At 37.9% G+C, this 14,025-nt stretch overlaps 1 protein-coding gene across 1 annotated transcript; it reads left to right on the forward strand.

Moving 5' to 3' along the window:
* The first annotated feature begins 925 nt into the window (after window positions 1-925).
* LOC306849810 (RING finger protein 11-like) lies at window positions 926-13,479 on the forward strand. The gene is made up of 3 exons (XM_079385132.1): window positions 926-1,455; window positions 11,605-11,774; window positions 12,808-13,479. The coding sequence occupies exons 1-3, from the start codon at window positions 1,333-1,335 to the stop codon at window positions 12,977-12,979; spliced, it is 465 nt and encodes a 154-aa protein (XP_079241258.1). The 5' UTR covers window positions 926-1,332; the 3' UTR covers window positions 12,980-13,479.
* The last annotated feature ends 546 nt before the right edge of the window (window positions 13,480-14,025 follow it).

Below are 14,025 nucleotides of genomic sequence, written 5' to 3' on the forward strand. Positions count from 1 at the left end.
AAACCACTTTTGTTTTCCTTTTTTGATCTAAGGGGCCTGGCTCCTTAGGAAGACAGTCCACCCAAAAACATTTTGTCATCATTGATTTTCTTCCATGAAAAACAAAAGGGGATGTTTAGCAGAATGACAGCTTCAGTTGCTATTCACTTTCATTGTATGGAAGAAAGATGAAGGTGAATGAGGCTGTCAATCTACATGTAGTCCTATATTTCTGATTAATCTTCATGTCTTCAAAACATAAAAGTGTGATTTAAAATGATATTACAAAAATAAAACTAGTCTGGCCCATTGTAATCAATAAAAACATCCTGGCTGCACTATATTCATCTGTAATAGTCAATGTCAGTATTGTTACTATGAACTAAAATCTAAAACTATTAAAAACATTTTTCATGAAATAAAACTCACGTGACGTATAACAAAATAAAAATATAAATGGCTGAAATACTTATGTATAACTGCAATAAAGTGTTTGTTAAAGCACTAAAATTATTCAAACTAAACCTGAAAAAAGGACATTAATGTAAAAAAATAAAAATGTCAGATGCACATGAAAAAATTACTAAAACTTAAAATTGAGGTCGCCATGCATTTTCATGACATTGTTTTACCTAACGTTAACTATGAATGTGAACAGTGACTGGGTACAGTCATTCTGACTAATGTCTCCTTTATTGTAACACAAAAAAGGGGTCGTGGGTTTTCGCAAAAACATGAGGTTAAGTAATTACAACAGACTTTTCTCTATAGAGCAAACTATGCCTTTAAATCGGCCTAATGCGGTCAAGTTTACAGGCTTTAAACCCCCAGTTGTTGGTGTTGTAAATCGGCGATCTGATTGGGTGACGAATAACCACTAATAACGTCCTTACTATAGAAGACACCCGCGGATTGGTCCATACAGCCCGGAGGCGGGACTTAGAATGACTGCCTGAAAGGCAACATTGCTTAAGTCGCCATTGATAGCAAGCGCATATTTGATATTGTAGAAATTATCCGTTGAAGGCTAACCAGTGTTTATTATTGAGACGAGGAGAAAAGGACAACACCACATACCACGGCTTTAGGGCAAATAGACGTATTTGATTTTATGTGTTTACAAAAACATCGTTTCATATGTGTGTCTGACACTTTTTGCCAGGGTTCTTTGTGTCGACAATGGTTTGTTTTTCTCCGTCAGGATCTCTCCTGATGATCGGATCGTTTTAAATGAATGATAGAGATTTAGTCATCCTGTTTAAAAGGGCGGAAGTCTGGTTGGAGTGATTAAGGGAAGAAAGCAGGGGATAGACAGGATTTCAACATTTAGACAACAAGGAGTTTGAAAAGGAGATGGGGAATTGTCTGAAATCTCCCACTTCGGATGATATCTCCTTGCTCCACGAATCACAGTCAGACAGGGCCAGTTTTGGTGACGCCAACGATCCGGATCAGGAGCCGCCACCTCCATATCAGGTAAGCTAATGAAGAACCTCCAGAATAAACAAAGAAACTTTCCTTTTGACTAAAACACACTGTGCCTCCTGCTTTTTAATATAAACATTCGCAATGCTATAGGCTATTCTTAATCTGTAATACAAAATCAAATGCATACTAATATACGGGGAAATATATCAGGAGCTCCATCTGTTTGATTTCGCCCTAGACAGTGTGCCATACTAAATCCTCTTTGTTCGACATAAACTTGGCCTACAATTCACGTCAGACCGTCCAGAAAGATGGACAGCCTGCCGCCTCCGTGACGTGTTGATTGACCAGCACCAGGTTTATTGCGACAAAGTAACAATTCTGATTGTGACGTCATAGTGATGTTATTCTCCCGGGTAGAGTTTCGCTTTTAGTATTTATAGAACTTGTTTTCTTTCCTTCAAATATCAAAAGAGAAGAATCACGTTTGTTTTGATTTATTAGCAGTTTTATAAGAGCCTTATTTGAAATCTTGCCAAGTACCCCTGCTGTACACATACCCCTGACTGTACTAGGGCAACCAGGGGGCTTGGGGTCTCTGCAAACTTTCATAGGGGCTTTCATAAGGTTTCCAACATGGTCTTAGAGTCAGAAAGGGTGGAAACGAGGGGATTTTCCCATTTTTATGGACATGTGGAATCAGTTGAAGTTCAAATCATGAGATCACGTTGTTTAAAATGATGTCATGCTGCATCATTCCTTTGTTTAAAAGGAAGACATTCATCTCACGTCAGCATGTTATAACTCTTCCAGGAGAGCTGGGTTTGATGGGATGGGTGTCTTTGTGTTGGGTGAAACAAGCACATTTAAACGGGTAATTATCAGTGCACAATAAGCAAACATTTTATATACTGTCACTGTTTTGCAACAACATTTATACTGTGCATATGCACTGAACTGAGAGGAAGTTCAGGAGCTGTCATGTTTGCTGTGAAGGCTGTTACAGCCTCTTAGTTGTGTATTGGATCTCTGCTTTACAAAAAGACACCAACAAACTTTGCTTCCCCATTAGCAAACCGCCATCGGCCCTGCAGGTTCCATATGATAGGTAATCACATATGCATCTCAAACAATCATGCAGTAATTTCCTCAGAACTACTGTGACGTAACTGTCTTATAAATCTTCTTATGCAAAACCTTCCTTCAGAAGTTTAAAACACTCTCTTCGGTCTTGGTTTCAGTTTGGCTGCATAATCTAATGTTGATTGGCACTGAGTGGAAGCAACCACCCATTGAAAGTAGAAGGTGGGAAGTTTTGTGCTGTACTCCTTGCGCTTATCAGCTGTACTAACAGCGTTCTGCCACTTCCTCCTCCACGTAGTCGCCTGGAAACAGCCTGAATGTTCTTATGGGCCAGGAGATTGACTCAGAGGAGAACCACAGTTTATAAAATAGCTTATCGAATCCTGTTGATGAAACATTTCTAGGTAGTGTTGAATGCATCATCATGATCACAGAAGAGTTATGGTGATCTCATTTTCCAGTGAACTGTGTTTTTCATCAGTACTCCTTTATTTGCTGTTTGTGTTCTGTGGCAGTTATCTATTTGCACTCCATACAATTAATAATTGTATGCTATATGAGAAGAAATATCATCCAAACCTCTCACATCTTACAGCTCAAGGGTTAAAATGCAAACAGAATTTCATTATTGGATAAATGCGCTCTTTCTTGTGTTACTGGGCTTTGTCTTTGAAGAGGAGGCACCTTTCTGCTGAACGCCAGCAAAAATTGTGCTCCGCTTTCTGTTTTGTGAAGTTATTGAGTCGCTAGGGTGCAAGATCAGACAAGGGTGTAAAAAAACGAGCAGAAGAAGACAGCACCATGCTGAATTTTCCCAGCGTTTCTTAATGACACTGCTGCTCTGTGCAATATTCCGATGGCTCGCTTCAGCCTATTGTCGGAATGTTGGACAGACAGGAGGTCTGTTTGATTCACGCAGTGGATGAAAAAATGCACAGCCTCCTTGAGAACCCAAATCATTCCCAATCTCAGCACATTCTTGCATTGCTTGCCAAGAATGCTTGACGTTTTTTCCCCCAGAGTCTCAGGCAGGGAGCTAGAAGGGGCTGTCTGTGCTCTCAAGTATGCACAGAAACGGTTCTGCTTATTTTAAGTTATAAAGGGATCTTTAAAATGCAGTAGTAGATAGTTGTAAATTGTCGTCTTTATTGGCCTTCAAAAACATGCTTCAAATACTTTGCCGCTACTTCTTTCAGTACTCAAACACAAGAAAGACAGTCATCTAAGTCTTCCTCTCTAAATAGTGTCAATGTAATTTTGGTGTTACACTGCTTAAGAGCCATTATATATTCACACATGCACATGTATGTGGGGTGAGAGTGTATAGTGTTTGGTAATGGAGGCCTGATTTTGTGCTGAGCTGGTACAGACCGTTTCTGCAGCGTTGACTTAGTAGCACTTCAAACAGCTGTTTGTTTAACCTTCCATGCGCTCAGATAAGCGTCCACCTCCTCAGCCCTCTCACTGCTTAGAAAAGGAGGACAAAGTGTGTGGGAGAGTGAAAAAGAAAAATGTTCTTCCCGTAACAGTCGATATGTTTACATACACTTTGAAAGTTTGTTTTTAGCCCGAATTGAAAAAAATATACATGTTTTTGAAAATCATGTAAATGCTATAGTTTAGGGCAGGGGTTCTCAACCCTGGTCCTGGAGGGCCACTGTCCTGCACTGAGTTTTGCTCCAACCTTGATCAAACTCACCTGCCTGTACAGTTTAATTAGCTTGTTCAGGTGTGTTTGATTAGGGTTGGAGATAAAATTTGCAGGACAGTGGCCCTCGAGGACCAGGGTTGAGAGAGCCTGGTTTAGGGGAAATCGCAACAGACTGTTTTTGTGAAGTTGGACTTTGACAATTTTCTGACTCTTTTAACTAAGAATGAATTAGAATAAAGAAGATTGTTTTACCTACTCCATTTTATTTTTATTTTTCATTATACCAGAGTCAGTAATGATTTTTTATGTATTTATGTATCTTTATTACTTTTTTTTTTTTGTAGAAATGAATACCTTTAACTTGCAACAACACATTAAATTGATCAAAAGTGACAGTAAAGCCATTTTTAAATGCTGTTCTTTTGAACTTTCTAAAAAATTATAGCATTATTCATAATACAGATTGTTTCAAAGCAGCTTTACAGAAAATGCCTGTTTCATGTTACAAATTGTAACAATATACCACAATGTTAATGTTTTTACTGTTTTTCCATCTGATATGCATAAAAGACTTCTTGAAATCTTGCTGGCCTTGTAATGTTTGAATGGTAGTGTATATATTTAAATGTGTGGTGTGTATTATTTATTTATTTTGTTAGTTGTACTTGACGTAAATTGTATGTTTACATTTAATGATGTCACCCTAATTAAAATTGTAATTGCTTTTGTGCCAGATAAATATAGCTCCAATTGTTAAAAACAGCATATCCTTTGTTAGTTATGCATTTAAAGATATATGCCCCTAACAGCTTCAATATAGTGTGTTGCTTTGTCTTGTTAGCTTAGCTTGGGAAGCTAATGTTAAAAGTAGTAGTGTTGGGGATGCTAAAGTAGCTCCTCATTCTGTCTGTAGTCTCTGTCCACTGTGGAGGGCGGTTGAGACGGTGTCTGGCTGAGTCATGCTAGCCTCTAGCCTTATTTTGGGCTATTCGAGTGAGGTACACATACAGGAATGTGAAGCACAGATGTCTTCACTTCTGTGTTTGTTGTGAAAGCACTGAATCAGGCTTGACGTTGATTTGATTTCTGATAAAGATGAAGTCAGTAGATGACACTGTTATCAGGAATAAGTTGTTTTAGTGGTTTATAGTTCTGTTTTATTATCTCTTTGGATTTTGAGGCAAGTGAAAGATACAGGGCAGTGACGGTTTGGATTGTTTTGTCTAGTCCAGTGAGTCCTGAGAGGGAGTGGTGCTTTCAGCCTTTACCGGAACAAAGTCGGAGAAAGAGAGCAGAAAATGGACCACTGGATGGTTTGTCTGCTTCAGTAATGAGGGAGGGCCGGAGACTGGACGACATGCTTTGTTTAACACCCAAAGCCTACCAGACCAAACAGAATTCCCCGCTCGCCAGCTCTTGTTTTTTTTTTTGTTCTGCGATTCCTTCACCTCTTTGTCTCGGACTGTCTGTTTCTTTGAACCAATCAAATCATTCTCTGTTGTACTCGTGGTGTTGGGGTGTCTGATGCTGTTCCTGTTGTTCTCAAATGAGAGCTGTGCTCTTGATGCCTGAAATGTCTGAATAAATTGGTATTGTAACATACTGTCAATTAGAAAGCCTTTGTCAGGTAAATGTTTAAAGATGGTATACAGTAGATGTATACCTCACTGCTTATGATACCCCACAATCCTATTTTTTTTGTAATTGTGATTTTCTTTTTCTTGTCAGTGTTGTTTTATGTATTAACAAGGTTAGCTTTGTTTTATTGATATATTAACAAGGTTAGGCAATTATAGTGCAAGTCTGACAGTTTTGACATTTTCGTTTAATTTTCTAGTGCCTAAAATAGTGTTCACAAAACACTGATGTGAATTTATGAGCCTCTGTTATAATATTTATAGGATTTGTATTTATTATAAATATTGTATGATGTATTATAGTATGTAATTGTTTTTAATAATAAATATAATATACATTGCTATATCAAATAGGCCTATGTTATATATTAAAATACATTATAAATTATTATATAAAATTATAAACTTATTAGATTTTGTTGTAGATTTTTAACATGCACACACATACAGTATATACAGTCATGGCCAAAAATATCGGCTCCCTTGGTAAATCTGATCAAAGGCAGCTGTGAAAATTAATCTGCATTGTTAATCCTTTTAATCTTTTATTTAAAAAATTCACAAAAATCTAACCTTTCGTTGGATAATAAGAATTTAAAATGGGAGGAAATATCATTATGAAATAAATGTTTTTCTCTAATACACATTGGCCACAATTATTGGCACCCCTAGAAATTCTTCAGAGTAAAATATCTCTGAAGTATTTTCCCATTCATATTCACAATTTTGAGTGCTCAAGGGTGATTATGAACATGAAATTATCCTGTTTCACAGAAATATAATTAGGAGGGAAAACAAAACCCAAATTCCCTTAATCATCCATCACAATGAGAAAAACCAAAGAATATATTTCTGATGTGTGGCAAAAGATAATTGAGCTTCACAAATTAGTGAAGTGGCTTTAAGAAAAGAGCTAGAGCAGGGAAAATTCCCATTTCCACCATCAGGGCAATAATTAAGAATTTCCAGTCAACAGAAAAAGTTACGAAACTGCCTGGAAGGAAGACGTCTGTCTGTATCATCCTAATGCACGGTGAGGAGGAGAGTTTGAGTGGCGAAAGACTCCCCAAGGACCACAGCTGGAGAATTGCAGAAAATAGTTGAGTCTCGGGGTCAGAGAAAACCTTAATTGTCACCTACATCACATGCTGTTTAGGAGGGTTTCAAGAGAAATTCTCCTAGCTAATCCAAAAACTTCAAATGGGACTAAAAAAATAGCTTTTTAGCAGCAAACACTCAAGATGGGTTTGGTGAACCCAGGGATAAAAAGTACCCCATGTGTACAATGAAATATACTGCTGTATTTTTTATGTTGTGGGGCTATATTTCTGCTGGAGGTCCTGGACATCTTGTATAGACACATGGCATCATGGATTCTATCAAATACAATATCAATAAGTGACTGACTCTGTTAGAAATCTTATAATGGACCATGTTTGGATCTTCCAACCGTACAATAATCCAAACACAAACCTCAAAAACAACACAAAAATGGGTCACTGGGCACAAAACCAAGCTTCTGCTATGGCCATTCCAGTCCTCTGACCTGAACCCTGTAGAAAATGAGTGAGGTGAACTGAAGAGAAGAAGCACCGTCATGGAGCTGTGAATCTAAAGGGACAATCTATTTATTTCATAATGATATTTCCTCCCATTTTAAATTCTTATCCAATGGAAGGTTAGATTTTTGTAAATTTTTAAAATAAAAGATCAAAAGGATTAACAATGCAGATTAATTTTCACAGCTGCCTTTGATCATATTTACCAAGGGTGCCGATATTTTTGGCCATGACTGTATGTATGTGTGTGTGTGTGTGTGTATGTATGTAGATATGTATATGTATGTAATAAGTATATTTATTTATTTTTTTCAGTTTATTTAATGGTCATATCATCTCAAATTTTGCTTTGTTTGATCAGCCTGTTCAACATATTTTATATTTTTATACTATATATTTAAATGCCATATGAAAACTTTCTCAGCCCAACAGAGCAAAATATTATATATAGGCCTATTTATCTGTATTTTATATGTATAATGTAAAGTTAATTGTCATATCAAAACATTTTGTTTGTTTGAACATGCCAACCAGCCCAACATAGCAACATTTATAGATTGCATAATTTATATTTAATTGTCATATCTAAACTTTTTGTTTAAACATCCTGACCAGCCTGACAGAGCAACGTTGGAGTTCGTTTGAGGAGGGACAAGCTATTTTTCAGCCAATGGCGGATGGGGCGAGTGTTCAGATTACTTTTGTTGTTCTTTTTGGTGAGGCTAGTGCCACAGAAATGCATATACATTATCTTTAAGATGAACCTTCATACAAAAATGCTACCTGTGAAGTCAGAAACTTGGGAAGCGACTCCTTGGTTAGATTTACATGGTGTGAAACACAAGAGTTTCAGAGACTGTCAGAGAAGACGGCGCCGTCGTTGTCAGAAAGATCGTGTTTCGGTTCTGCTTCCAGCTAAACACACACACCTTTATTTGCTGGATCCCAGAGTGCTGACCACTACATTATGAGTACATCACAAATGTTCTTTCTATTTGGTTTTGTCTTCAGCCGGTGTACAAATTAGTGTGTATTCAGATAGGTAGTATAACCTGTCGGTCAAGTGATTGTATTCAATATGGCCGCTGTGTGACCTAATTCTCAAGTGAGCGCTGAACCTGATCTCAAAGCTCACCTTTAATCTGATCTGAAATCAGAACTGCACTACGCCATGGTTGCTTTTCCCAGCAGCACCTCCCAGTCCTCAGGCCTGGTTTCTACAGAACGTCTCTCACTGCTCCCTATGGGCATTACTCCCCTGTGTGGAAACATGTCCTACATCTGATTAATCGTTATCATGGTGCGTGCGCATATGAATGTGGCTTAGAGGTTTATAATGTAAGGAAGTAATAAATATCTTCCAAGTATGAATGTCCATGGAGCAATATCTGAGCTTTGGCCGTTTGTGGCTGTTTTGAGCCAAAGCAGTGCTGCTTTTTTTTTTTTTTTTTTTTCCCAAGTGTGCAACGTCCAGTCCAATAACCATGAACACCACCATTCACAAATCAACACTCATTTACAAGGCTAATTTATTGTAGGGTTTTCAAGAAAGACATGATCTGAGCTCCAGGGTACAATCGTTGACACCTGAAACGATATATTAATGTCCTCTCTTGGGTGTAGTGGTTAATGTTATTGCACTGTAATGGTGGTTAGGTTAATACAGATTATGCACAGGGGTGTGTAAACTTTTGAGAAAAGAGAGGTATGTGAAATTGTGAGCAGAATTATAAGATGTTAAACATAGAAAATAATAAAGGGATTAAAAACTTACTGTACACTACACACACAAATGTGTGTATATATGTACAGTGGCAAAAAATTATTTGGTCCCCTGCTGATTTGTACATTTCCCCACTGACAAAGAAATGATCAGTCTATAATTTTAATGGTAGGTTTATTTGAACAGTGAGAGACAGAATAACAACAAAAAAATCCCGAAAAACGCATTGCAAAAAAGTTATATATTGATTTGCATTTTAATGAGTAAAATAAGTATTTGACCCCTTTGCAAAACATGACTTAGTACTTGGTGGCAATCACAGAGGTCAGACGTTTCTTGTAGTTGGCCACCAGGTTTGCACACATCTCAGGAGGGATTTTGTCCCACTCCTCTTTGCAGATCCTCTCCAAGTCATTAAGGTTTCAAGGCTGACGTTTGGCAACTCAAACCTTCAGCTCCCTCCACAGATTTTCTATGGGATTAAGGTCTGGAGACTGGCTAGGCCACTCTAAGACCTTAATGTGCTTGTTCTTGAGCTACTCCTTTGTTGCCTTGGCTGTGTGTTTTGGGTCATTGTCATGCTGGAATACCCATCCGCGACCCATTTTCAATGCCCTGGCTGGCTTCAATGCCCTGGCCCTGACGGTACATGGCCCCATCCATCGTCCCTTTGATGCGGTGCAGTTGTCCTGTTCCCTTAGCAGAAAAACACCCCCAAAGCACAATGTTTCCACCTTCATGTTTGACAGTGGGGATGGTGTTCTTGGAGTCATAGGCAGCATTCCTCCTCCTCCAAACGCGGCGAGTTGAGTTGATGCCAAAGAGCTGGATTTTGGTCTCATCTAACCACAACACTTTCAGCCAGTTCTCCTCTGAATCATTGGCAAACTTCAGACGGGCCTGTACATGTGCTTTCTTGAGCAGGGGGACCTTGCGGGCACTGCAGGATTTCAGTCCTTCACGGCGTAGTGTTAACAATTGTTTTCTTGGTGACTATGGTCCCAGCTGCCTTGAGATCATTGATAAGATCCTCCCGTGTAGTTCTGGGCTGATTCCTCACGTTTCTCATGATCATTGAAACTCCACGAAGTGAGATCTTGCATGGAGCCCACGACCGAGGGAGATTGACAGTTTTGATTCTTCAAATTGCGAATAATCACACCAACTATCGTCACCTTCTCACCAAGCTGCTTGGCGATGGTCTTGTTGCCCATTCCAGCCGTGTGTAGGTCTACAATCTTGTCCCTGACATCCTTGGACAAGCTCTTTGGTCTTGACCATGGTGGAGAGTTTGGAATCTGATTGATTGATTGATTGATTAATTTGCTTCTGTGGACAGGTTGTCTTTTATACAGGTAACAAATTGAGATTAGGAGCATTCCCTTTAAGAGAGTGCTCCTAATCTCAGCTCCTTACCTGTATTGTCAGGTAATCTTGCTGATTGATAAGGGATCAAATACTTATTTGACCCATTAAAATGCAAATCAATTTATAACTTTTTTGAAATGCATTTTTCTGGATTTTTTTTATTTTTCTGGTTATTCTGTCTCTCACTGTTCAAATAAACCTACCATTACAATTATAGACTGATCATTTCTTTGAGTGGGCAAACGTCCAAAATCAACAGGGGCTCTGATAATTTTTTCCCCACTGTATGTATGCATGTATGTGTGTATAATATTATTATTTATTAATAATTTTACTTTATTTTATATTTTTCTGTATTTCATGAAATTATATTGTATTTATATTTTTATAGAAATTATGAAATTATATAATATACATGTGTATGTATGTGTACACAAATTTCTATTAATTTCTATATATTCTATATGTTATATTATTATACATTATAATTTATAAAGCTGAAGTCCTGAATAAGCTGCATAATGGATATTTGAATATATTCATCAGGGTAGGGCTGAAAAAAAAAATATGATCATGAGTGTGTTAACTTATGAATTGTCTCTACACTAAAACAAGTCTTATAATTAATGTTCTTTACTGTTATACAGATTTTCTATGTATAATAGAAGTTTTGGTCTTTAGGAAATTCAAATAAATGCTTGTATTTTGATTCTCATTTGCTATGAACAATACTGTAACATCACTTGTTCTAATGTTTATAGCAGAATACATCGCACACAGATCTTAAACCTACTCAGTGTCCCAAACAGCTCTCATTAGTGAATGCTGAGCAGGCGCCTGTCTCAATGGGAGCTATTGTTCACCTCCCTCTCTTCATAAATACCCTTTGGACTCAATATGGTCCCATTTGGGCTTCTCACATCAAAATGGTGCAAAAAGGGAAAGATCGCCCCCTGGTGGAGCTTTGATTGCATATGCCTCAAATTAAGATGATTACTCATAACTGTACTGAGCATTGTACTGTATAGCTGCATATTCATTTCTGGACTAGCTTGGTCTTATGACTTTGCTTAATTTTGAGTGGAATAGAAGTGGTTAAATATCTCAAACCTCACAAGAAGTGATCCAATATTCACTGTTGTTATGTTCTTATACCATATGTGTGGGTGTTTTCAGGAGCAGATCCATGTGCCCGTGTATCACCCCACTCCCAGCCAGGCCCGGCTGGCAACCCAACTGACCGAAGAGGAGCAGGTGCGGATCGCTCAAAGGATCGGCCTCATCCAGCATCTTCCCAAAGGTGTCTATGATCCAGGCAGTGACGGCACTAAGAAGAAGATTCGAGAGTAAGTGATGATACTATGTATCTGTCTTTTAGTTTTTTAGTTATATTAAAGGTTTTGAAGTGTTTTTTCAATCTAGATCAAAAATATGAATGCACATTAAAGCATAACATGTTTATAGTGAAAAGACTCAAGTTAAGCTGAGATTTGGCATGACCAGGACTATGGTAACATGTTAAATTCTAACTAAGGTTATTTAAATGTTTAACGGCATTAGGCCTATATTTATAATGCATTGCCTTATGGTTGAATTTAATTTTCATCCAAGCGAGTACAAAATATTAATTTTATTCTTGCACAACAAGCAGAAATCAAGTATCAGCACTACAGTTAAACGCATGAATAAAGCGGTTTAAATGTTTTCATATCCCAGTTGAATATGCAGAGGCATCTATAAGTAAACCATTCTTAAGCTAAAGCCTTTCAAATGTGTAAACACTCTCTGTTTAAATACTCCAGCAAAGCTGACATAGAAACTTTAGGGCAAGTTTGAGATGGGACTGATGTAATGACTTGAAAATTCAGCTTTGCCGTCACAGGAATAAATTCGATTTTTAAATATATTAAAATAGAAAAAAGTTATTTTAAATTTTATTACCATTTCATAATATTATTATTTATCTTTACTTTATTGTTTGATCGGAGAACTGCAGTCTTTGTGCGCATGAGAGATTTCTTTGAAAAACATAAAAAAATAAAATAAAAAATCACAACAACCCCAAACTTTTGAATGGTAGTTAATATATTCCTAGATTGCTCTAATCGAAATGAAACCGGTTTAAAAAATGTAATTTTAATGAGGACACCTAATAAGTGCCTGTTCCTGACCATTCTGTTGTGTGACTATTGAACTTTTTTTTTAATTACAATTCAGTAAATTCATCTTTCTGCCATTCTGATTCAACATCCTGTAAGGCGTGACCAATTTTAAATTCTGCATTATGCCCAACCCTGTCAGCAGCCTATGGAAATACTGTGCCCTTTATTGCCAAGCTTATTGCGGTGTGTGTTAACAACACATTCTCTCTTTGCGCAGGTGTGTGATCTGCATGATGGACTTTGTGTATGGAGACCCCATCCGGTTCCTCCCCTGCATGCACATCTACCACCTGGACTGCATAGATGACTGGCTGATGAGGTCCTTCACGTGTCCCTCCTGTATGGAGCCTGTAGATGCTGCCTTGCTCTCGTCCTACGAAACTAACTGACTACTGCCTGCACTGATCCCCGCCCTACACACACACACACACACACACACACACACACACAACCCTTGAGTCCTGTCCTTACACGGCCCCTTTGCATAAAGAGAAAAACTGTCCGCTTGACTGGGGCGTGGGATGGTGTGCCGGTGGCATCATGGGATAAAGGAGGCCACACTGATAATTAAATCTCTCCTGCATGGTCCTGCTGGACAGGGAAATCTGCAGGAGCCCTTTTGCACCCTGACGACTTTATCATGTGATTCCTTTGTGTCTCATCGATGACACCCAGACAAGCCAGTCACGCACCATTCCACTGTAGCAACACTTACACTGGAAGGAGACGGACCTTCGAGAAACATACCGGAGGACTTTTAAAAACGCATCTTTAACATTCAATCTCTATTTATTCATTTCTCTCTCAGTCTCTGTTTCCATAAAGGGCTCGTTTGATTTCTGCCGAAGCTGCAGTGGAGCAAAACCAATGGCATTGCACATACACATGCAAAGAAAGAAAAAAAAAAAAAAGAGAGAAAGTCTCATGAATTTTGCACTTTTTACTCAAACAATTAACCCCAGCTTTACACACACATACACACATGCAAATGTGCATCACATAAGACTTTTATTTAACTAGATGTTAGCTTTTTTGAGTTTATATGTTTGTTTTGTTGTTTTAAGATACTCAATGTACACTTCAGCTACCCAATTTGTGTTGAAAAATTAGCATTTCTCCTGTATCACTTGCGAGCATCAAGTCTGAGTGGATTTGGTGCATCAATAAATATACACACACACACACACACACATATGTATACATGCAGTGCCTTGCAAAGGTATTCATACCCCTTCATTTTTTTCATGTTTTATGTTGCTGCCTTATGTTAAACTGCTTTAAATTACTATTTTTTCCCCCATCAATCTGCACTCAATACACCATATTGACAAAGCAAAAACAGAACTGCCACAACTTCGTAAATTTATTTAATATAAAAAAAACAGAAATAAGTACATTGCATAAGTATTCATACCCTTAACTAAATATTTAGCTG

This window comes from Barbus barbus (genome assembly GCF_936440315.1).
Source record: "Barbus barbus genome assembly, chromosome: 29".
Taxonomy (NCBI): Eukaryota; Metazoa; Chordata; class Actinopteri; order Cypriniformes; family Cyprinidae; genus Barbus; species Barbus barbus.